Source organism: Dendrobium catenatum, unplaced genomic scaffold (genome assembly GCF_001605985.2).
Source record: "Dendrobium catenatum unplaced genomic scaffold, ASM160598v2 fragScaff_scaffold_134, whole genome shotgun sequence".
Classification (NCBI taxonomy): domain Eukaryota; kingdom Viridiplantae; phylum Streptophyta; class Magnoliopsida; order Asparagales; family Orchidaceae; genus Dendrobium; species Dendrobium catenatum.
The window spans coordinates 18,243-43,897 of NW_021318596.1; the positions used below are offsets into that span (position 1 = coordinate 18,243).

Consider the following 25,655-nt stretch of genomic DNA (forward strand, 5'->3'; position numbering starts at 1 on the left):
CATAATAAAACCAACAAAACATGCTAGGAAGCATTCACAAGCTTCATGCTTGTGAAAATGCATTCAAGTCCTCCCATCACTTGCACCACATCATAAATGCAGAGGCAGAACCACATTCAACCCAGGGCGGGCAATTGCCCTCCCTTAAAAATAAAAGTTTTATAGTTGGGTTAACTAAGTAATTTGCCCCCCTAAATCTCATCTTTTGCACCCTTTTGACCTAATCTATAGCATACACGTGAAAGAGCCACTACGCAGTCCTCTTTTTCGTTGTTATTGTTCAACTTCGTTATTTTGCAGGAGTAGGATATATAGAGATTACACGAGTTGCTTCTTCGACTCCTTCGTTGTTGTTCGACTTCACTCCTTTGATGACTTTCCTTCTCGTCAGATCAAACCTTACAACCTTTTGATCGAAAGCAACTGCGGGAGCTCGCTCGCTGTGAAGAGGGACTGTCATCTGTTGAAGAAATGCAAAAGCTTCAAATAATGCCTCATGATGAAGTCCCTCGTCCAAATTCTACCAAGAAGAAAGTTTCAAGGCAGTCTACTGCATCTCTTGCTAAGGAAGAAGTCCCTCATCCAAAGGCTGAATCCTCATCCTTGGGCGGCGACTACTGAAGACTAAGACATAAATATCATGTATTAAAGGAAGAAAGCCTCTCATTGGATAGAGCGTTGAGTATGGTTGAAGCTGATATCAAGGCTCTAGAAAATGATAAGCTTGGGCTTTTGGACCAACTTGTTGTCTTGGAAGGTATCATCGATCAATCATAGTTCAAATCCAAGTAAACATGTTAAGTAAAACTGCTTTTAGCTCCATCTTAGATTTGTTCCTTGTATATAATTGCTGGCTTTGGCTTGACTTGGTTTGAAAATATACTAATCTTTTATCTTTAGTAAAAAAAAATTACAGATCAAAACTTTGACTGTTCATGAAACATGTGAATAAAAGTGCTTGTATTACATATATATATCTTTTATGACTTCAGGATCATAAAGAGTGCAATTGTAGAGCAAAATGGTGGCCTAATTTTATGCATCACAACTTAGAAGCAATGAAACGTTATCAAATGCATTCAAGTTTAACATTCCATATATATTTTCACTATGGAGGACTATCATATATCTATTATATATTCACCCGATTTTTGCAGCATATCAATATTAGGCCTGTTAGTGGATCAGGATTTGAATAGCGTAGACCCCGACCCCCACCCCCCCCTAACTAAGGCTGGTTCCACCCCTGCATACATGATGATGATGTCTATGCATCAATGATGCCCACTACTTGCACGTGATCTCATAGAGACCAAACTGCCCACTCCTTATGACAATTATTTTTAACTCATTTACTGAATGCCTCTCATTACACGGCCCTCTCGGGCCATCTTTGTTAACAACTTTCTCACAACTCTCATATGACTCCTCCAAGATGCTTTGCCCTAAATTCATGCATTTATTTTTAAATTTAAATATTTTAAATTTGTTCTATATTTAACCCTCAATTCAAATCGAAATCTTCTCACCCTTATTCGATTCTAACACTAGTAGACCTAGGTGTTCAAGTGATCTGCTCACGTGCCCTCGTCCGAATGGACACTTTGGCCATGCGAGCATATCAAAACCGTTGATTCCCTGGTCCCCGTTCCACGGGTGATCGGACGCCGGGGTTTGCAGCCCGAAAAGAGACGGAAAATGGCACGATGGTAATTTGGAGCCACGCGTCCGTCCCAAATCAAGCACGCCATTGCTGGAAGCGCGCTGCAGCAGATCCGGCATCCTCCGGCCCGGTCTGCTCTGCTGACGCCTGACGGAGAAAACGAGGAGAATCCCTCTTCTTCCCGCCAGTCCTACTCAGTCAACGCCTGCGATGAGAGAGAAAAATGGAGAAGAAAGCGAGAATAGGAGCTGCGCTTAATTTTAGTCTGTCTTCTCCTTTTCGTTGCCCGTTCAGGTTAGTTGTTGTACTCCGTGCGACGGGGTTTCCATGATTGGCACCTCATCAGATCGCTGTGGCTTGCAACGATTGGGGTTCGGTAGCAGTTTTTGACGCTCCCTTCGATCCTCTTTTCTCCAGAGGGCCTTGTTCCGACCCTTGATCACTCGAGATTGTGAGGTAGTGGAGAGTGGAAGCTGTTGCTTGAAGAAATTGTGGATCGGGCAAGTAGTAAGAAGAATGTCGAAGGTAATATATGAAGGATGGATGGTGCGCTATGGTCGGAGGAAGATCGGCCGTTCGTTCATCCACATGCGGTACTTCGTACTCGAGACTAGGGTTCTTGCTTATTACAAGAGGAAGCCCCAGGGTAACATGGTATGTGACTATTTCTTATTAAGTTAAATTGCATAGCTTTTCTGGATTTTCTCGAGCCTTGAAGAACTTGATTGGTGGAGCCGCAATCTCATTTGAAATTGTTGATAATCAGAATTATGCCTTGACTACTGTTGAATTGAATTCTATTAATTTTCATAAAAATTTCAAAAACAGTTTATTAGGGTTCTGATATTTGTTTGATTTAATATTTGACATATTCAGGTTCCTATCAAAACGCTTTTCATAGATGGGAATTGCAGGGTGGAGGATAGAGGTCTTAAGATTCACAATGGACATGTAAGATTTGGGCATCTTTTGTTGACCATTTCTTTCGAGTAGCAGTTATTTTTATAATATTTTTTTTCATCCTACTTGTTGTTAGTGTTGCAATTTCACACTTTTCAGCTAACACCTTAAGCAATTCTAACATGGTGAGTTGTTACTCTAGTAATCAATAACTTGCAATCTAGCATGTACTAGCTTTTTTTAGTTATAAAATTATCATGTTTTAAAAGAAACCTTCTAAACCAACATTGGGGCTCATTTTGAAGGATCCTGCAATATGCCCCTTAAAAGGTAGTGAGTTGATAAGTGGATTTAAGCAGTGACTTCATGCCAAAATCATTATCATCGTCATTATTACTATTAATTTTAATATGAACTGTCACCAAATGCAGTTAGCTATCATTTTTTTCCTAGAAAAATCTCGTAAAAAACTATTGTGCTCAAGAGAAACAAAACAACATATCTTGCTCAATTTTGACGTGATGAATGGCTAGAGAATCATGTCTGTTGCATGCACACTTACTAGTATGCAAGATTGTAATGTGTTTCTTCTGTAAAAAATCTTTTGGTATTTAGCAACTCTTTAGGTTTTTCTGGCTTTAGTTCTTCATGTTGTAGTAACTAGCCAATATTTGCCCATGGCACCATATACAATTTTGATGTATCCCTGAAATAATTTTTCTTTACTCTTTCTGTATTCAAAGTTCATATGCTTCACTAATATCAATCAATTTTAATTTGGAGGTTAGGTCTCCGGTTATTTTTTCTTCAATCAATGACATTATGTTTGCATTTACATGATGGTTCTATATATCACGCAAGTACTTTGACTACTCAGGCTTACGTTTTTATCTTGACAGATGGTTTATGTACTGTGTGTGTACAACAAAAAGGACAAGTACCATCGAATTATGGTTTGTACTTTGTATCTATCATTTTAAGAATTTTCATAATTGTTTGTAAATTTTCTTCTTTTGATAGGTTATATTTGTCATTTTGCATTGCTGAACTACTTTATTAAGCTTAATTTTTGCAACCCATGAATTTTTCTACATCACGTCTTGTTATGCGCTTGTTCTCTTGATTTCTTTAAATGGTTCTTTGTCCCAACATGCACTTATTCTTTGTGATAAGTATACTGTGTAAAGTGAATGACATAAATAGTGATGCAATTTTTTAGGCTTTCTAGGGGTGTCAATATTTGACCCGACCCGAAAATTTTGGGTTCGGGTTAACCCAGAACCCAAAATCAACCCGGTTTGACCCTTTTTTAATTAATTTAGGAGTGATTTAAATGAATGTTATGAAATAAGTAAATACTATTTCTAAAAGATAGTCAAAGTGTTGCCCAAACTAAATTAAGTTTGGTTTATTTTAAATTGATTGAAGTAAATCTTACCTTGATTTGATTTATGTTTAAACAAGTCGAATGAAATAAAAAAATTTTTAGTAAAACACACATGAAGCGGGTCTGGTTAGGGTCCGAAAAATTGACCAGTTTGCAAACGGGTCGGGTCAAACAGTTTCAGGTTGGATCCAAACCCGATCCATGACCCAATTTTGACATCCCTAAGGCTTTCTTTGTTAATCAGTAGTTTTAAATTTTGTTTAGCTTAACCTTTGTGTAATTTAGTCATAGCAGTTGCATTTTATTTGCTGACCCAACTTTTTGTGTCAATACTAGCTCATCTTTCATAAAGGCTTACTTAATTGAAAGTGTTATAACTTGCTCCATATTGACATGATTATTGAGCCTCTTCACCTTCTAATACATCTATTTTTATGTCTAGGAATTCCTTTGGAAGTTCTTGTGTATTTCATGCAACAAAAGTATCTGTTGTTATATCATTTGAATGAAGCCTTAAAGTTTACTCTTTGACAAAATGCCAATAGTGATATGCCTCAACAATATTAAATTTGATGTTCTACGATATCTATGACTTCTCTTAACCAAGAACTGTGAGAAATGATTTTTGAATATGCAAGAACTTCCATGGTAGATATTTAGATGTGACTAGGTAGTTTAACGCGCATTAATTTGGATGACATATGAGTTAAAGGATAGTGGGGAATACCGGCTTATCCTGGCGGAATAATGCTAAGAAATTGTCACTTCACAAGTGATTGACTTGTAATGTGTTTTTTCCCCTTAAATGGCCCTGGATTACGTGTTGGTGATGATGCATGATAAGCTTCATTGTTGCCCTTGATTGACTAATATAGATCATGCAGTTATTAATAAATATATATTGTGACATGTTGTGCTGCTCCTTTTTAACCTGCTGGATAGAACTGTTTCATGGGTAAATATTTTTCGTTTTTCATTTTAGGTTGTCTAGCACTTTTGCTGGCTTTTTCTGAAGCTATTTGCTTGTCATTTCTTGCAACCAGTCTCATGTCACTGGCTTATTTTTCAATATTCTTGTGTCAGATGGCAGCATTCAACATCCAGGAAGCTCTGATCTGGAAGGAGAAAATTGAATCTGTGATTGATCAGGTTGCTATAAATTAAAGGACCTTTTTCTTTTTTGTAATGTACGAAGCTTTAGAAAGTCAATGCTGCTCATAAGCTATTAAAATCTTCCATTTGAAATGAGTTACAAATCTTTGAAATTTTTCTTTTTTTCGTATTCATCCTAATCATTAGTTTTATCCCAACTATTTGAGGTTGGCCTCATGAGTTCTTCATTCTTGTTGAGTGCTAATTGAAATCTTTTTTTGTTGTCTTACTACTGTACAAAATGCATTTGATTGTTTTCTCTTACCACGGGGAAATGCTTATTATATTTTGTAAAAGAAAAAGGAGTAAAAAATCCGTTGAAAAATTTTGCACTTTGTTGATGAGAAGATGTCTAGTGTCCATGCCTAGCCTGTTATACGCTACCCATCACATTTATGCATTAATAAGTTGAGAATTCACCTGGTTATATACTTCTTGTATGGCAGTTTTTGGATAGAGTAACTAATCTGACGTTTGTTTATAGCAGCATGATTTAAACACAGCTAATGGAAATATGGTACATGCTTCATTTATGGCCAAAGCTGGCATTAATCCTGATAGGAATGCTTCTTCATCTGACCGGGAAAGCCTGTAAGTAACTGATCTTTATAGTAGGTGAACAGACTTCGAAACATATAAGTAGGAAATATTGTAATACTACCCAAATTATACATACAGGGCAAGTGCTGAAGAGGAGGAAGAGAACAACCGCTCATTGATGCGCAGGACAACAATTGGCAATGGTATGTAAGGATGAGTTTTATACCTTTATTTGTTTTATTTTTATTTTCCTTTTTCCTTTTTTGTGATTTGATATGGTCACGTTTTTGTTCAGTGAGGATGTATGTTCTGCTGCATGATTGTTATTTTTCCTCTTTCAGGCCCTCCCGAATCGGTGCTTGATTGGACACGGGAGGGTGACTCGGTTTTATCAAATCAAAGTACTTCAGATCAAGTTTTTTCTAGAAAACATTGGCGTCTTGTCAGATGCCAGAATGGCAAGAATTTTTTTTTTCTAAATCAGCTCAAGTTTCTTACTTAAACAACTATATGTTAGCTGATTATTTCTACACAAATACTGCAGGTCTTCGAATTTTTGAAGAGCTTTCGGAAGCTGATTACCTTGTACGTGATGAAATCATTTATTTTAATATGCTGATAATGATAGATTTTTTTTTTTTTTAATTTTAAAATTTCTTCTAAGGGATAATAATGATCTATGATGCACCGACACTTCTCCTCAAAGAGGCGTGCAGTGTCCGACACCGTATCCGACACGACACTCGTCCGACTCTTGTCGCGACACGGCCGAAAACATGTCCAATAAAAAATATTAAATGCAAATTGGACACGCGTGTCCGACATGCTTATCTTTAATATTTTATATATTTTTTTAAATATAATTTCTTGTATTTTGTGGGATTTAAATTAAATTTCTTATTTTTTATCCACAACACCAAATCAACGTCCACACTTAATACCCAATCATCGAATATTCTCATTTTCATTTCTTATTGGCAGTGAAGGTATTTTCATCTCCTCTTTCGGTGACTGATAAACAGGCATCAACACCTAACTCTCGACATCTTAATACTAATCATTTTAAGCACAAATTCTAGTTAAATGACTTATTATTTTCAAATTATTTTTAAAATTATACTTATTTAATTTTTATACACTATTTTTAAATATAAAAAAACTATAATACCATCTCCAACCCGTGTCCGTGTCCGTGTCCTATATTTTCAATAACTGATGTGTCCCGTGTCCGTGTCGTGTCGTATCCGTGTCGCCGTGTCCGTGTTTGTGCATCATATATAATGATATAGGCATCTTAATATGGTTGAATTTATCTTCTGATATGTGTATTTTTGCAGCCTCGAAGTTGTAGTAGAGCAATGAAAGCTGTGGGTGTAGTGGAGGCCACTTGTGAAGCAATTTTTGAACTTGTGATGTGCATGGATGGAACCCGATTCGAGTAAGTTCCTTAATGTACAGTGGGCTTTTCCCCCTTTGCTCCTAATAACTAGATCCTATTTTTCTCCCTTAATATTGTAGGTGGGACTGCAGCTTCCAGTATGGAAGTTTAGTAGAGGAGGTAGATGGACATACTGCAATATTGTATCATAGACTGCAGCTGGGCTGGTTTTCCATGTAACGTTCTTTCAAAAATTAGTGAATTGCTGTTTCTCATCATTTATGTTCTTGATATGCGCTGATTTTTTATTAGAGATCAATACATGCGTGCAAGCACATCTGTGTTTCAAGTTAATTAATCTTCATTTTGAAACAATTACTTCTTGATGTGAGTTCTATCCTTTCAAATCAAATAAATGATGTTTCTTGCAGCTATTTTACTCTATGATTATTTACTCTTTGGATATTATTTGTACTTGTAAATTTTCTCCTCTTCCTAAAATTGTTATTTATCAAAACTCAACAAAAAGGATGTTGATATGTGCCTATAATGGCAATTGAGTTTAGATTGAAATAAAACTTATGAATTCCTTTTACCCAATTTTCTGCAAATCTATCTTGCCTTGCCCAGGGTTTTGGACTTGGAATATGATTTATAAAGTTACACTTTTGATGATTTAAGTAATGGGCTAGATATTATGAAAGTAGAAAGTGAGAGATATAGAATGTTTAAGGCAAAATATGAAATATAGGGATTTTTATGAAGTTGATATTGTAAAAGCAAAAAGAATGAGGTTTTATTCAAGGTTTAAAATTGCGCAATTTTGTATTGAGGCATTTTTCGTTCGTGAGGTGAGGTGTAAGCCTCAAGGCGTTTTGAGGCGTAAGCCTCAAAATCTAAAAATTACGTAAATTAAAAAATAAAAGTTAAAAAGTTAATTTTTATATAATATTCAAATAATATGTTAATGATAACATATTAACTTTCTATTGAACTATGAAGTAATAAATTTACATACATATGAAAAAAAAATTGTATAAGATGTAAAGTGTTAAATGAAAAATGATATGAAATATAATTAAAATTCAAATATTACATGAACAAAATAATATAAAATATATGAATTGCATAAAAGTATCTTATAACATCAAGTTCAACTCTAATTGTTTTACTTCTCATCTACGTTTAATTACTAAAGAAAGTTAAAATAATTGGCAACAACTTAAAAATCATATGTACTATCATTACTAAGGGGATTTTTATTTGAGTCACTGTCATAACAAATTGGTCTCTTTCATGTCTCATCCTGTAGGGTCCAATATCTCTCAATCTCTTCTTCTTCGTCTATTTAAGTCATATCATCTTTCATAAATGTTTATCATTAACATAAATATAATACTCCAAAATTTTATAAGGATATGGTGGTGTTATGCAGCTTTCTATTGATCCCTTGCACCGACTATGATAGCAGAGGATACAGTAAAGACAGTGGGTTGGAGGTCGAGGCAATTGAGAGGAAGTTGCTATGGCTTGGGGGTGCAAGAAGTCATGATTTTTTTGGGGCTTTTATATAGGATTTAGGTAAGTTTTAAATAAAAAAAATTCATAAATAGAGTGAGGCGTACGCCTCATGCCAGCGAGACAAGGCGCTCCTTAAGGCGGGCCTCATCCAAGATGAGGCTTAAGCCTCATAGAAAAAGCTCGAGATGTAAGCCTCAGGGCATTTTTTACTGCAATTGCGCTAAGGCGAGCCTCATATTGCACAATTTTAAACAATGGTTTTATTTAAATATTAGAAATCATTAAAATATGAAAATGTTATTTTGAGAACTTATTAAATGTGAGCTCTTAGAAAGAAGTCTTTTGTAGGAGAGCAACAACAACAACAACAACAACATCAAGCCTTTATCCCACTACGTGGGATCGGCTACATGAATCCTTTTTCTCCATTGTGTCCTATTAAAAGTCAAATTCTCGTTTAAATCTAATAAAGAAAGGTCATTCCTAATATTTTCTAACCAAGTCTTTTTAGGTCTACCCCTACCTTTTTTAACATAAGTCAAATCTAATACCTCTACATGTAGAAGAGCATGATGAATAAAATATTGAGTTATGTTAGAGATTGACTTAAAATACGAAATTGGAGCTAAATAATATGAATGAAGCTAAAGCCTTTGAGCCATATGAGATATTTGTTGAGATTTGGTAGATTTATGGGTGAGATTTCAGTAGTTTGCTTAACATATATTTAATTAATATCGAAGTATAAAAGAATGCTAAATAATTGGGGAATAAAAATTTTGATATCGACATTTAAGAATAGAGATGTGCAAGAATATGGTGATTATAAGGGGATCAATTTTATGATTTGTACGCTATGATGGACCGATATAGGTATGAGCATATCTAGATATGAACACGATGCGCACAGACACGTGCCACTCATAATATTGAAATAGAGGACACAAAAATGTATTGAACATATCATTGCAATATTATATTTTAAAAATTATATTATAATTATACTAATTAAATAAATATGAAATGAATTTATATAATAATAGCTTATTTCAATTGCTCATTAAAATATATTTTAATTTATTAAAGACCTTAAACTCAATGGAAAAAAAAAAACTATCACTGAGTCACATGATATTATATTTTGCTAGTTTGAAGTTGAAAATTTTGATTCTTTTGTAAGAAAATAAAAATAAATAATATAAAAATCATGGTAAAAAAAGCAAAATAAAAAATAAAAGTAGTTATTAAGTTATCTAAGTAACATGTTTTAAAATTAAAGAGACAACTTAAGTTATATGTGTGATATACTTTTAAAATTAAAATTTTTATTCACACTTGTTGAATAAATGTGTTCATTATTATTATTATTATTCTCACTCAGACTCATAAATGGTGTGTACGAAACTTATCGAGCAAGTGCATGCGTCCAAAATGACACTTTATGTGCAACATAGGTTGTATAACGAAGTTATGTAAAAGAATATGAGAATAGGGACTTAGAAGAATTATATTAGTAATGAAGAATAAATTTAGTTTGGTACTTGAAAGATTTATTATGAGTTATTTTTATGCTATGACAAATAATGCAAGAGTATCGACAACAAGATAATGATCGTTGTAAGGGTTTAATAGATTGTGAGAAGCTATATGATCTAGTACCTAGCATCATTGAAAGCCGTAAGCACCTTGATGGCGATGCGACTGCCCATGCTCAAGGTGCTTGTGCTTTCCTTGGTGAAGTAAGACATTGAAAAAATAAATTGCTATTTTAATTAAAAATATTTTTTGATGAAGTTATTAGTGTATTAAATAATAATAAATACATTAAATTATGTTTGGTAAAATAATAAATTTTCAAATTTTATTTTATCCATAGTTAAAAATTCTTGTTAAATTGATAATCATAAGGATATACTCAAAATCATGTTTAAATAACTTAAATAGTTAAACCATATATGTTTGTAGCATGTATAGTGTAAGGCTATTTTGCTCTACCTTATTATTTATTCAATCTTCATCATCATCTATGCTTTTTCATCATCATTAGATTAGTAATGCTCAATTTCTTTCTTTGTTTCCTCCTCATTTCTTTTTCTTCTTTTTCTTTTGTTCTTCAGGTCATTGCTCTAATATTTGAAACCCTTGCAACTATATTTTATCTAAAATTGTTTTCATGTGCATCATTTTTTCTCCAACTCTTCATGCTCCTTCCACATCATTTTCTTTTGCATCATTTTCATTGTAAGAAACTATTATCTTTCACATTTGAAGTATTAGCCCTCATACTTGTAATTAAGGAAAGACATTTGCCCAACTTGTTTCCTTTAGGCGAAGCCCTCGCATAGCTAGTGCCTTTATGATGTTGCCTCATTACGATTTGAGGTGTACCAAGCCCTACAGCTCACCTCACTTTGCTTGAGCATCTAAGCAAGTACCTAGCTTGCCTTTAACAATCATGCAGGTACCATGAGAATTGATTTGTTGTATTGTAAAAAAATATGCATGTCAAATGTATGTTGAAGTTGATAAAGTCATCTATTGAATATGGATTAGTGGTTTAAACAATTGTGGAGTGACCAAAGAGTTTTTGATTATAGTTGGATTGCATCATGGATTAATATTAACTTAATATCCTTAACTATAATTATGGAAAGGCTTATAAAGAATAAAGTAGTATGTTGAACATTGATTAGTAGTTAAACAATTGTGGTGTAACCAAAGAGTTTTTTATTATAGATTGTATCATGGTTTAATATTAACTTAATATCCTTATTCCTTAATTATCATTATGGAAAAGCTTATAAAGAATATTCAAAATGAGCTACTTTAGTGCTTGTTTTATGCATTTCATGTATTTTTAATCATTGAGACAAATTAAAATAAGTAAAAAATTATAATAATGGGAAGAAGGTTTGAAAGATAACACGAACAAATGATTGATAGAACAAGAAATGAGTATATTATATACAACTTTAATGATTGTGAAGCTAATAATTGTTGGCCAAATATTACAATACGATAAAGTGATACTTAGGTGTGATAGGTTTAAATATTTTGAGTTTAGTGTATATATGAATGGAGATATTGATATATTGATAAGAACGTAGCTTCTAGTGTCAAAGTCTAGGTAGTTTCAAAATGAAAAAGTTTCTCATGATTACTATAAGATAAACGACTCATGGAGAGTTGTAGGTATTATAATAAAGCTAGGTTGATTATGATTATGAGTCTTAATGATGTGTGGTAAATAAGCCACAACTAGCCAAATTGAGCTTGGTAGAATTGAAAATATTAAGAACGATGTTTGTTAAAATTATGTGATTAATTAAAAAATGTTTGCATTAGAGGGATAGTAATATTTATGATAATTAATAAAAAAATAGGCATAAGGGATTTGGCCACATACCAAGGAAGGGTATAATATCCACCAACTAGACCATAGATGAATTTAATGTCAAAGGACTAGGAAGGATAAAAAAGATAGACCAAAGATAACATTAATAGAAGTTCAACCAAAAGATTTGTGCAAAATATTTTTAATAATCTATAAGAGTTTATGGAGAATGAGAAATCATTAAGTTGACATCAAATTATTAGGATAACACTGATAAGGATGATGTCTAATATTTAAATATGAATTTTTTACTGGCCATGGTTGATGTTAGCCAGCCATTCTATAAGTTCATTTTCCTATTGGAGCTTATTTTGAGCACTGTTTGGATTGGCTTATACTTAAACGAGTTTGAATGGAGCTTAAACACAAACAATATGTGCACTATTTACTATAATTTTTTACTGAATTATCTGTTGAATGCTTCTATTACTCTGTTAAAGCTTACAGTTATTCTCATTTTGAAGATGCCAAGACTTCAATCTGAAATGAGTTGCCATTTTAAATTGAACTTTTTTTCTTTTTTTTTTTCCCACGTAAATTGAACTAAAGATGAGATAAAAGTTATCGTATAAAGAATTTTAATTGATTTGAGCCTGCTTGAGTTTGAGCTAATCAGTCTTATTTTTTAGGGTTCAACAAGACTTGAGTTATGATCCAATCCTATGCCACCCTAGTATGATCTTGAGCTAGAGTTAAACTAGCTCTGTATCAAATTAGTAGTACTCCTACGATCTCTATTAGTAGCATTCTCCATATTTCAAGGTATCATGAATACAATCATCTATTGAATATGTTCTGCATCAACTTTTGATCACCTATTTTGCATCATGGTGTTGATGATTGATGTATCATGCAAAAATTATCTTGGTCGACCACGAATCTCGAGGCAAAAATCAAGTTGGAAACTTCAAAAATTAATTTTGGGATTATATGAACTCCAATTTCAGTGAACTTATAGGCAAACTGAGCGTCAAGGAAATACGAACCCAACGACACCAAATTCAACTCGATCCGAGCCCAAATGGGTCCAAATCAAAGACTCGAAGCACATTCAAAAGGTTCAATCCATAATTTGGGTTACGAAACGACTTCCAAAAATGACATGCTTATAGTCGAATCGAGCGGCTCGACGAGACGAATCCAACGAGCCTAAGATCGCCAAATTCCGACATCATTAAGACCTTTAAATGTCTGACGAACGGTCCACGATCAAGGGATTCAATATCAGCCGTCCATTCAAACCACTCCCGATTCGCCCATGATCTCTCACCTATTTACAGGCCATGCCACTTCAGAAATCTATAAATAGACCCCGCATTTCTCTTGAGAGGGGGACCCAAGCAAGAAGAAGAGAAGAAGAAGAAGAAGAATGATAGGAGGGAAGAACTCCTCCTCGACCACCGCCGCCGGAATTCTGTCTAAGTTACGCTAGAATTCCGCCCGACCTCCAAGTAACGCTGGAGTTTCACCCAAACTCCAAGTGACACCGGAATTCTCCTCGAATACCATCTAACGTCAGAGTTTTCCTCGGCCACCAACTAACGTCGGACTTCTACCCGACATCAGACCTCCGCTCTTCGCCAAATTTCTATCTGACACTGGACTTCTACCAATTGTCAGACTTTCACCAGACATCTATCTGATGTTGGATTTCTGTCCATTAATGGACTTCTACTAGAAGCTGTCGTTCCGACCTCCGTCGCCTGCCGACTACGGTCCTTCAGACTAACGTCGCCCGCCGACTACAGTCCTTCCGACCTCCTTCGCCTGCCGACTACGGTCCTTCCGACTTACGTCGCACACCGACTACAGTCCTTCAGACCAAACAAGCACATCAACAGTGATGCTTTATATTCTCACCATGTAATGTACTTTATAAGATGTACATCAAGCTAAGGCCTTCCCCCAAGGAAGGACCTCATTTGTAATCAACTACAATAATAGTGGATTCATTTATACTGGGCAAGGCCCCGTGATTTTTCCCCCATTTTTAGGGGTTTACCACGTAAAAATCTTGGTGTCTCATAAATACTACACACCCTCTCTCTTATTTGATTGTGTGCCGGATTTTCGTACAACGCTAAGACTTTAAACTTTATATTTCTCTACCGCCGCGAATACTCCAGGATGCAACAATGATGATGATAATGTGATGAAGATGCCTAAGAAGTTACGCTGCAGTTCTTTCTTTCATTTGTTTGATTTTGTATGCGATTATACACTATGAATTGATATAACATCGCAGCAAGCACTCAATAATTAACAAGCCTGGCTATATGGTCATTAAGGTGCGCTAGCCATTGATGTTGAAACTTTGGAGAATCCAAGAGAAGATGTGAAACAAAGAAGGTACATGTAGGTTTGGAAAATGATTGCACGCATCATGTGGTTGGGAGTGAGTTATTTTACTTCCCTCTGAGGGAGCACCCAATGCTTTTTAAAAAAAAAATGATTGTAGCTGATTGAGGATGATATAGTCATAAAATTGTTAGGAATTCTGATCTCATTATAACTTTCATTTGTAGTTGGCTGTAGTCGTCTGAAATACTAGTTATCTGTGAAAGCATAATTGATTATACTAGTAGGGATTTGGTTGATAAAATTGTTGGTCTGCCAATATTTTCATTTTAGCATTTAAATGGAAACCATATCAACATAGATTTATTCCTTTTTAATAAACTTTCCCATTTTGCACAACATATGAATGCATTTCTCCCTCATGCTTTCACATTTATTTCAAGTGCATTTTCAGCTTGAACATTAAGCTTGTTGCATGCATATTTGAAGTGCTTTTTCAGCTTAAACTTTTAAGCTGGATGGTACTTATGATTGTGGTTAAAGTTCTTGAATGAAGTTAGAATTGCCATTTGAAATAAAATGACACGTTATATGCATCTGCATGCTTTTTCACACCCCACCATAGGCATGCACATGGCATACAAGCGCTCAAGATCAAAGCTCCTTGGAGGAAGCCATTGGGATCAACTTCATAAGGCTGCCCAGATTAAATTCTCAAGGCTTCCCGGACCATATGTCTCAATATAATACTCTCACAGAAAGCAAGCCGACTAGTTTTGGTGATCTTCCGCTTGGAAGATTTACGTCTAGTTTCCTTAGCCTAGGTTGTCATCCGTATCCCCCTTCTAGGAGGATTTATGGATATATGACGTCTCAACTCAAGATCAGCCTTTTAGCAAGTCTCCTATGTTACCACCCTTCATTTCAAATAATACATAACAATCTGTTCAAACTATCTGGCTACCATTGCCTTCCTTGTCGTTGATCAGAGTCTCCTCTAGCTATCTTGGGGTCCTCTTGGGACCTTCTTTGATGTTGTCTTTATTGTTGCCCTCCTTGAACAACTCGCCTTTCTCAACGGCTCCTCTACATCAACTTCTTTCTAGCCATCTCTCTTAGTGCATTCCTTGGACGCCTCGTCAACTTTCCTAAGGAAGTTAGCCTCCTCAACAAATCACCCTCTCCGATTCTAGGAGCTTGGTTTCCACAATGAATCCTAAGAAGTCGGCCCCTCAACAACTTCTCCATGTCACCCTCCTTGGCATCTCGTCTAGCTTGACCACTTCACTAAGTCAGCCTCTTTTAATTTATACCATACTTCTTGTTGACAGCTCCATGTTAGCCTCCTTTGTGCCTCCTCTAGCTTGGCCTCCCCAGCAAATCAGCCTCCTTCAATCGAAACCCCCTCTCATCCACTTCTTCAAGATGGCCACTTCTCATCAAATTGTCCAATTTAGCCTCTTTGGCAACTCTTTTAATTGGGCCTCCCTTGCAAGTTAACCTCACCCAAAAAATCAACTATTTTGCCCGACATTAGTGGCATCATTTCCTTTCTTCTATCCACATAGTTCTTGCCTTATCATAGAGCTTAACATATTTAAAGGACATTCCACTCGGCAGATAACATCTGAGGAACACTAGAACAAAAATTTCTTAAAAAAATGAAAAAAGTAAATAAGTTACCAAAGTAAGAATTTTCTTTAATACTTAACCAAGTTTTCATAACCACACTAGACTTCGTTGATCGACCATGCATGCCAGCACCAGAAGATTTGAAAAAAAGTAACTCGCCATCTACATAATTCTCCACATGGCTCCATTTGCCTAGCGCTATTGACATTCACCTTATGGTACGTTTGTTTAGCTCTATCAGCTCAACTTGGACATTGACATGATTACATTCATTGCCATTAAAGCCAAAACCATCACATAAGCTGCAGCCACTATCCCAAAGATGCCAAGCAACTTGACCTTCACTTTATTTTCTACTAGCAGGGGATCATCTAGCAGCCACCCAAATTGGCAAAAGAACATCTGACGCAATGCAAAGGAACTCTCATGTCATCACCAATAATGCTAACTATTATGTAACTTATTCAGTTTTCCATTTCATTTTTTCTTAACAACTTCCAATAAGTTAGTCAATTGTTCATGCCATCATGACTAGGCAACATATTACTTTTTTATGCCTGCAGGTTAGTCTACCCAACATGCCAAGAGCTTTTGGCTTGCCTTGTCATATAAAATTTGATTTCTAAAGCCACCATGACTAATTGCATAGGTTGCCAGAAAAAGAAAAAGATAGGAGGTTCTCTATTTCTCTTCCATCCATCAATTGTAGAGTCAACTATTGTTTTATTGATGGTTCTGATGAGACAATTATTGGATGGTGTTGTGCCTTGCCTACAAGCCAACCTAGCCCCTTTTCCCAAATGGTTCCATGCCATCTAACAAGTCAGCCAACCTGGCATGACAAGATACTTGCAAATTCATTCAATTCATTAGGCCTTGCTATCCATTCATAATCCATTCTTGGCATGAAAGTAGGTTCCAATAGGAAGGAAACACTACCAGCTGGCCCTAATTGGACTTTGGAAATCAAACAAAGTTCCTAAATATTTTCACATCACATAAAGATTGTACACGACAACTTATTGAGATTAGAGCTCTCATAAGAGGAGCCCTTATGGACTTGATGAATAGATGTGATACCATCCTAACAAGCAAGTCGCTCAGCTTTGGTGATCTTTCACTCAAGATTTTCTTTTGCTATGCTACTTCCTGAGCCTCCCTAGGAGGTTTGATTAGATATGGTGATTTGCTTCTAGATCAACTCCCAATTAATTCTCCAGTATCGTCTCTTTCTTCTCCCACAATTAAGAATTTTCTCTAACCAATTGGTACCTTCTTTTTCTTTTCCTCCCTCATCGTTGCTCATGATCTCCGGTAGCTACTTGATGACGTTTTCTCGATAATCCACCCTTATTGGTATCTTCCCTAGAAGAACTTTCCTTCCTCGACAACTCCCTAGAAAGTCATTCTTATTGACACCCTCCTATTTGGTATTTGACAATTTTCTCCAAGTTGTCCCTTGTGATGCTTCCTTGGGACCTCGCTGACTTCCTCTAGGGAAGTCAGCATTCTCAACATTTTTCTCTACTCGCCGACACCAAGAGCTCTGCCTCCGCAATGACTATTATGAAATTCGTCTCTTCAAGTCAGCCCTCTTGGAGTCTTCTATAAGTATGCCTTCTCAGTGTCTTCTCTAGCTTGACCTTCCTCAACAAGTCAGCCTCCTTTAATCGAAACTCGACCCTCATAAACTTCTCAAATTCTTCCTATGTGGTGCCTCCTCTAGTATCACTTTTGTGATAAGTTGGACCCTTTTGACTGAAACTTGATCCCTTGCCGACTTTCACAACAAGTCGGGTTCCTCTAACTTGATCTCCCCATCAAATATGTCTCCTTCGACCAAAGCTCAACCCCTTGCCAACTTCTCCAAGTTGGTGTTTCCTCATATTTGGCCTCCCCAACAATTTCGCCTCCCCAGCTATTCATCTTCCTTTGATGAGAACTCAGTCCCTTCACCAGGTTCCTCGAGTTGGCCCTATTGTCGACTTCTCCAAATCGACCTCCTCTGTCTTGTCAACTCGAGACATCCCATCAAGCCTCTAATACTATGTCTTTTGATCTAATCATTCCTATTGTGATACATGCTCATCATACATAGCCGGCTCATTATTTACTTTAATAACTTAGTCATATTTACAATTTCACTAGAATAGCTCGTCCCCTCATCATATTCCCCGAGTTGGCCCTGTTGGTGACTTCTCCGAGTCAGTCTCCTTTGTCTGGTCAACTCGAGACATCCCATCACCTGCTCATCATTTACCTTAGTAACTCTTTGTCATGTTTACAATTTAAATTAGAATAGGTCGTCCCCACTACTTGTGTTGCCTCTTTATGTCATTCTCAGGGTCCAAACATTAGCTTCCACCTGGCATATGATCTTCTCTCAACTCATCATGTGAACCACGTCTTGTACTGCATCTAGGGATGATTGTGTATGATCTGCTCGTCGTCCACCTTAGCACTGCTTATAAGCACGAGATTGCCTATAAATTCCCCATTTCTCTCCTTTGAGAGGGTTTTTATTATTTATTTTTACTTTGTTAAGGCCCAAACTCCTGTAAAAAAGGAAAGGAGTCATCATTCTTAATCACGAATGCTAGGGTGGACCTTCCATATACCATGTACTTATATCCTTTCTAATGGACTTCATCCTTTTGATGTATTGTGGACATAGGCTATAAAGCCAAACCATACACATAGTGGACTTCGTATGTCATTTTTCTGTATCTCTACCTCTTCCTCCACAGAAACATATCTTCACTCATTAGAGACCCGCTTATGTCATCTCCACAAACTATTCACTGGCTTTACCTCCATACTTTTCTCCTCCAAGCCAGGAGGTAGCTCAGGCTGAAGGCTTGCCCTACTCTCTGGTGCCACAGGATGTTATCCTTGTGCTGGAACAATTCTTGCTCTTCATAGTAGTCAACATATATGATAATTTGTGTTATTCAGAAGATTTAAAGAATTGAATTGATCTTCAAAATCTTGTTATGATTTCTAGAGGTAGAATATATACTTTGTAGTATACTGCATGCTTGATCATGTTGTTTTCCACTACATTCACAATTTTATTCAGTACGGGTACAATGTTTACTAAGCTTTCGTCATAACCTAAAAATTTAATCATGTGGTCCCAATATTGGAAAAAGATTTTAGTGTACATCCGACAGCCAGATTTTGGAATATTTAACCTTCCACAATAAGGAAGAAATTACATGGATGGGTCTTTTGAACTATTGTGGTATGTGTTTTTAATTTACGAAATCAAAATACTTCAAAAAAAGAAAAGAAAAACTTTTTCTGCTAGAATGTAAAAGTAACCGAATTGGCATGACATCATCACCACTGCGGGCAAGGCATTTTGCAAATAATACGGTTATATCAAACTCTAATTTAATAACTACTTTAATATAAAGAGAAGCAGTTGATTTAAGAGACCTACATAGGAGTTGTGGATTTGTGCATTCTACTTAGTTTATAAGCAAGTAAATTACTTGAACATATAGATGGAAAAGGAAGAGGAAGTCAGTATTGAATTTTAAAACTATATCCAACTCGTCATATTCATGCATATCTACTTTACAAATCACCATTTGAGATGAATGGAGGAATGTTCAATCATACAAAATTTATGATTCACAATATGATTACATGTGGCATCTATAATTTGAATATTGCAGTTACATTTAGAATAAAATGATGTTGATTCACTTTTAAAGTTACTAATTACATTCTATCTTGTTACGTTCTTAAATCTCTATCTTAATAGGATCACTTTCTTACATTTTCAAGTGACTCTCGATCTGCTGGATATCTTAAACTTTATTACAGTAAATATGTTGGGTTTAACTAACTAATTGTGTAGGTTTGTTTGGCCACGTGATCTTTGCTATGTGCGCTACTGGAGACGTAATGATGATGGGAGTTATGGTGAGTCTTTTAATTGTTTCCCCACCTTTCCTTTTCTTTTTGCGGGCACATTCTTTTAGTATAAAAGGTCTTTTATTTTTATTCATTTGTGCAGTTGTGCTATTTCGGTCTAGGGAGCATCCAAATTGCGGTCCACAACCAGGATTTGTTAGGGCCCATATTGAGAGTAACTTCCATTTTTACCTTCATAATCTAATGTTAAGGGCTTTGGCAAAATTATGATTTCCTGAAACTGTTATTTGCAATAATTTGTTTATTTTGCTTTGTTTCTTCTTTTTGTGTAGGTGGTGGATTCAAATTTTCTCCTCTAAAATCACGAAACGGGAGAACTCGAACGCAAGTACAACATCTCATGCAAATTGATTTGAAAGGATGGGGTGTTGGATATTTTCCATCATTTCAGCAACATTGTTTACTTCAGATGTTGAACAGCGTAGCTGGTACTGCTTGTCTCCACTAGTAGCCCAATTTTGAAGTTTATACTTCTAATATAATTGATCAAACAACAGTTGCATTATTATTTTAATTGTTTTTCTTTCCATTTTAGCCATCTTCTAGGTCGCTCAAACACCTTCAGTGCTCTAATTGTTAAAAGGATACTTATTTTTCTATGCCTTAGTAATATAATTGATGTATTTGTTCTTGCTGCATCTTGATGAATATTCCTTTTTGTCATTTGAAAATTTGTTTCATCTTCTGTAGGATTACGTGAATGGTTTTCCCAAACAGATGAAACCCACACAGTCCCAAGTATACCAGTTATGATGAGTATTGCGTCGGATTCAGTTTCTTCCAAGAAGGGAAGGAGAAGCGAGGACAACTCTACGCAGTCAGTTCCTTTGGATCAATTGCATTCTGCTGGTGGAAATTCTGTATTATTGGATGAAGAATCTGACGAGGATGAAGATTACCAAAGTCCTGAGCCTGAAGATGAGGTTGGTAGACTTCAAGTTTATAATGCATTTTTTTTCTCAAACCTATTTGCAAAAGTGAAAATTTATGCCCTGCCTTTGGCAGCTGGAGTCTGTTAAGGCTGAGAATGCTATGAAGCAAGCAGGTTTGTGAGATATCCTCTTGTGGTTTATGCCGGGAGTCAGAAGCCACATGAAGAGTGTCTAAACTGTAATTTTTTCAATGATATGTTCAGATGAGGATCCATTGGATCAGCTTGATTTGTCATGCTTCTCTGGCAATTTACGACGTGATGACCGTGAGAATAGTCGAGATTGTTGGAGAATACCTGATGGAAACAACTTCAAAGTCCGTAGCAAGACTTTCTGTTATAACAAAACAAAGGTCTATAATTACCTTATTTGATAGTCATACTTTTTTTATGCTCGAGCTTGGGAATTCCTTTTTCAGCTTCTCTTGATAATGGAATTAGTTGTTTGTTTTGCAGATACCTGCAGGAAAACCTCTTATGGAGCTTGTAGCAGTTGATTGGTTCAAGGATGTGAAAAGGATTGACCATGTTGCGAGGAGACGAGGCTGTGCGGTTCAGGTAAGCTGAAACCTAGTTTCATGGGTTTTCTATAATCTAGTTTTTTTTCCCCTTCACAAAAAAAAAAGTTTTTTTTTTTCCCCTTCATTTTTCTTTATGAAATATGATGGGGGGTATATGATTCTGGAATGTTAATTTATTATATTTTCAGATGGTTGTGAATTTCATCTGCTAGATGTAAATTGATATTCTTTTGATTGGATGGAGTCATTGTTATTAAATATGGTTTACGATTTTTTTATCTGTTTGGGTCTTACGTGAGTTTTCTGTATCGGTAGATAAGATGAAATAATGTGGTTATAGATTTATCTTTGCTCATCATGTTATTCTTACAAACTTTCTTGCATCTTGGTGAAGCAACAATATAGCAGCTTCATGCTAGCCTCAAATACTCATTATTTTTAGGGAAAAAATAAACTTCACATTTTCACTTTTTGAAACTTTAAAGTGATTTGCGAAATGAAGATTCAGGTCTATTAGTTTATTGTTATGCCGGTCCAGCATGGACCGGCTCAACCGGACCGGCTCTCAACCTGGACCGGCCTAGCCGCTCCGGGTTTTCTCCAGGCGGAGACGGCCCAGAGACCAGGCGGAAGGAGGAAAGGGGGCTGGGGTGGGGTCCACTTGCAATTCAAACATGGTTTAAGTGTTTTGGGAGGGAGAAGGAATGGTAGAGAAGTCCTTTTGCTTTTATTTTGTATTAGATTGTATTAATAGGGAGTTATGAGAGGATTAGGTTTTCATCTTGATTTTGAAAAGAGTTGTGTTCTAGGGTTTCTTGCTTGGGCTCTTGGCATTGCCGGAGATTGTGGGAGAGTTGTTCTTCCTCTCGAATTGAAGAACATTGTATCTTGTTTTGGCTTTGATCGTCTTCTAGTGGAATACAATTGTTTGCTATTGTTTTTCCAACGTTTTCTCCCTATTTTCTCAGTGTTTCCACTGTTTGGTGGCTGTTTTCTATTGAAAACAGCGGAATATTTGTGTTTCGGCGAAGATCCGATAGGAATCACTTGGAATATTCAAGTGGTACCTATCATTTATCTGTGGAATTATCTTATTGTCAAGTAAACTTATTATTCTAGAAAGAGTTTATCATTTTGTTTTTGGTGTTAGTGTCACGTTATTTGTATCTATTTTGCCAACAACTAGCCAAGTTGTCTTTTGCATGTTATCTATGCTTTCCACATTGAGGTATGATAATACAGTTAATGCACTTTTAGTAAAAAACTACATAAAAATTCCAGACTTGCATACTTTTTCATATTCATTACCTGCAAAGTTATGGTGCAAAATGTTAGCTATTAAAAGAGAAGCATAATATTAAGTTAAGCATTGCTGAGATGAGGATGTTGATGAGTGGCTTTACACTTAGATATAGAATGCGAAATAAGTACATGCGTGAAAAGGTTGGAGTTGCTCCAGTGGCAGGTAAGACTAGAGAGAGTTGCTTTAGAATGCTTGATCATATAAAACATCTGCATTCTGATGACTTTGTTAGAAAAGTAGATGTATTAGATCTGACCTTTGTTAAGAAAGATAGAGGTTGACCTAAAAGGACTTGGTTAAAAATTATTAAAAATGAGTTTTTCTTTATTAGATTTAAATGAGAATTTGACTCTTAATAGGGCTCAATGGAAAATAGAGATTCATATAGCCGACCCCATGTAGTGGGTGTTAACCTCTGTATAAACAAAACAAGAGGGAAGAAACCAAAAAAATCTAGCATGCATACCTCTTGGCCATCAGATCCAAGAATCCCGCTGAATTACTGTGCACTCGGCGCCGCTCGCATCGCTTCCCGCGATCCCTGCTGAAATCCAGCCCAAATCTTCCTATTAAGGAATTTTGACATGGCTAGTTGAAATATGGTACAACTTAGCCTCCTTTGTTCCGATCTATAATTTGCAGTGTTGACCTCTATGGACTAATTGCTAACCTGGTTAATTTTTTATCATGTTGGGCTACTAGTCCTAAGTCTGACCAGTTTTAACCATAAACTGTAAGCTTGAACCCAACCAAGTTTAGCCAGAAACTAAAATATACGTGTACAGCTGAATTTGAAACCTTAAAACCCAATTAATGGAGATTTATGTCAGCAGTGCTAAACTGCATTCTTTTGTACCTTCGGCTCTTCTTCATTCGATGGGAATGCCTACTGGGGAAAAAAAAGAGGCAACCTTAGTTCTCTTTTCTAGCCAATGACACTTGTGTTGAGGGCGAACTTAACTACAATGTAATCCAGATGATGAAGTATAACAACTAATGGCATGCTTTGGATTTCTTGTAGTTTTACGATTAGTTGCAGCATGTAACTCTATTTTTAAAGAAACAAGTTCTCAAAGCGTCAAAGTCAAGAAAGTTTACATAAAAGCAGGCTTTTGTAGAGTTAAGTATTTGAAGTCTGAGGCAGAATACTTTCTTATATAATTTCTCTTAAATTTGTTTAATTTTAATTGTGTAAGTTTGGTGTACATATCAGGACCTCGCCTATATGAGGGCTTATGTCTATTAAGAATTTAGTTGTTTTTTTATACTTTTTTTTGCCCCTTTTTTTATTTTTATGGACGAATGCTTCAGCTGGCATTGCAACCGTTTATGGGACGGATACTTTTGCATTTAAATCTTGTGATAAGTTATTCTTTTTTATTTGCGCTGATGCAGGTTGCCTCTGAGAAAGGACTGTTCACGTTCGTCATAAATGTTCAAGTGAGTATTTGTTTTCTTCTCTTATTATCCATTTCTGCATGGGATTAATATGTCATGGTTCGTTTATTTCTCTACATTTCTCTTTAATCTTTATCCATTCCTGGATGGGAATAAAATGTCATGGTTCGGTTTCTTCAACCTTTTTTTTTCCTAATTATTTACTTCCTTTACTACGAGTTCATGTGGTCCAAGTGACATTGCTATTAGCTATGCTTACCTTGTAGGAATACCTATTTGATTGAATAGAAGTAATAATTCAACATGCAATCAGTTTTTAAATTCATTTCCAGAAATGTACCATTCATGTTACAAACTAATGTCAACTTCCTTATCTGCCTTGATTAATCTTGCATCAGTTAATCTGCTTAGCTAATTTTCATTCTTTATAGGAATAGTGAGATGGTTGAAAAGCTGTTCGATCTAAATTATTATTTGTATTTTGATCAAATCCTAGTTTCTAGCTGGATTATTTTACTTTTTTATACTCTGCTTCTTTCAGTAAAGTGCTAATGAGTTAACTCTTACTACGATGCTTAATTTCTTTTTACCCCTCTAGATGTAATTGTTTATATAGTTGTTGTGTTCACCACAATAGAATAACCTTTTAATATTCAGGTTCCAGCTTCAAACCATTACAGTATGGTCTTTTATTTTGTGTCAAAACCACTAGTTCCTGGGTCATTGCTGCAGCATTTTGTTGATGGTGATGATGAATTCCGAAACAGTAGATTCAAGCTAATTCCCTCTGTTCCTAAGGTTATCCATGCCATTTTCTTTCTATTAAGTTGTGTGAGGCCTTTTTGGCATGTTTTGTGCTCTACTTCTGAGACCCGACATTTTTTTCCCAGGGTTCTTGGATAGTTCGTCAGAGTGTTGGAAGCACCCCATGCTTGCTAGGAAAAGCAGTTGATTGTTCCTATATTCGCGGACCAAAATATTTGGAAGTAAGAAAAAGGAAAAAAATTTTGATACACAAATTAGGATTCCTTTGATTACTGAAATGTCATCCTAGCATGATTTGGATCTTGAGATTCCTAACAGGGTTGGCTCTTGCAGATTGATATTGATATTGGTTCCTCTACTGTAGCCAATGGAGTACTGGGACTTGTCTTTGGTGTAATTACTACATTGGTAGTTGACATGGCATTTCTTATACAGGTACGCACTTTTTCCCTTTGTCCCAGTTAGAATGATAGCTTTGTTCACCTTAAAATGCTAGCTAAGCTCATTAAATTTTTTTTTTAAAATACTTTCTCACTATGCGTGCAAGTAATCATCAGTATTTTTAGACACCCAATTTTTTGTTGCGAGTTGATTACAGTATATATGCAAGAATTTAGTTATGCTGGAAACCAATGTAGTAAATGTGTTAAATTTATGGAACTTTTTTATATCCAAATTTGATGCATTAGCAGTAACTTACCAATGATTTTTATCAAGCAAACATATTCAAAAAAATAAATAAATAATTATGGATCACAAACATTGATTCTGTTTTGAGGTATTATCTGATGTCATGTCACCATGGGTTCAGAGTAGGTACATGACTGCAACATGGGACAATGAAGGGACCTATTCTCAATCTAATAGGCATATCCCGATACTTAAGGCTAAGAAAGTTGGTTTAATATTACAATAGAAGAAAACTTT

The 25,655-nt window shown here is 35.7% G+C and overlaps 1 protein-coding gene across 5 annotated transcripts in view; it reads left to right on the forward strand.

Moving 5' to 3' along the window:
• Nucleotides 1-1,716: 1,716 nt before the first annotated feature.
• Nucleotides 1,717-25,655, forward strand: part of LOC110108344 (protein ENHANCED DISEASE RESISTANCE 2) — a 30,748-nt gene continuing 6,809 nt past the window's right edge. The window contains exons 1-22 of one of the 5 annotated variants that reach the window (XM_020838951.2): nt 1,717-1,957; nt 2,081-2,317; nt 2,540-2,614; nt 3,463-3,516; nt 5,034-5,099; nt 5,587-5,693; nt 5,781-5,845; nt 5,984-6,100; nt 6,187-6,227; nt 6,980-7,080; nt 7,161-7,256; nt 19,734-19,798; nt 19,893-19,964; nt 20,083-20,238; nt 20,501-20,733; nt 20,816-20,855; nt 20,946-21,094; nt 21,198-21,299; nt 23,961-24,005; nt 24,621-24,761; nt 24,854-24,949; nt 25,047-25,163. In XM_020838951.2, coding sequence (XP_020694610.1) covers nt 2,180-2,317; nt 2,540-2,614; nt 3,463-3,516; nt 5,034-5,099; nt 5,587-5,693; nt 5,781-5,845; nt 5,984-6,100; nt 6,187-6,227; nt 6,980-7,080; nt 7,161-7,256; nt 19,734-19,798; nt 19,893-19,964; nt 20,083-20,238; nt 20,501-20,733; nt 20,816-20,855; nt 20,946-21,094; nt 21,198-21,299; nt 23,961-24,005; nt 24,621-24,761; nt 24,854-24,949; nt 25,047-25,163 — 2,076 coding nt within the window. In that variant the 5' untranslated portion in view covers nt 1,717-1,957; nt 2,081-2,179. Of the gene's footprint in view, nt 2,318-2,539; nt 2,615-3,462; nt 3,517-5,033; nt 5,100-5,586; nt 5,698-5,780; nt 5,846-5,983; nt 6,101-6,186; nt 6,228-6,979; nt 7,081-7,160; nt 7,257-19,733; nt 19,799-19,892; nt 19,965-20,082; nt 20,239-20,500; nt 20,734-20,815; nt 20,856-20,945; nt 21,095-21,197; nt 21,300-23,960; nt 24,006-24,620; nt 24,762-24,853; nt 24,950-25,046; nt 25,164-25,655 lie in introns of those variants that run through there. The other 4 variants (XM_020838953.2, XM_020838952.2, XM_028700460.1 and 1 more) reach the window with 4 other exon arrangements.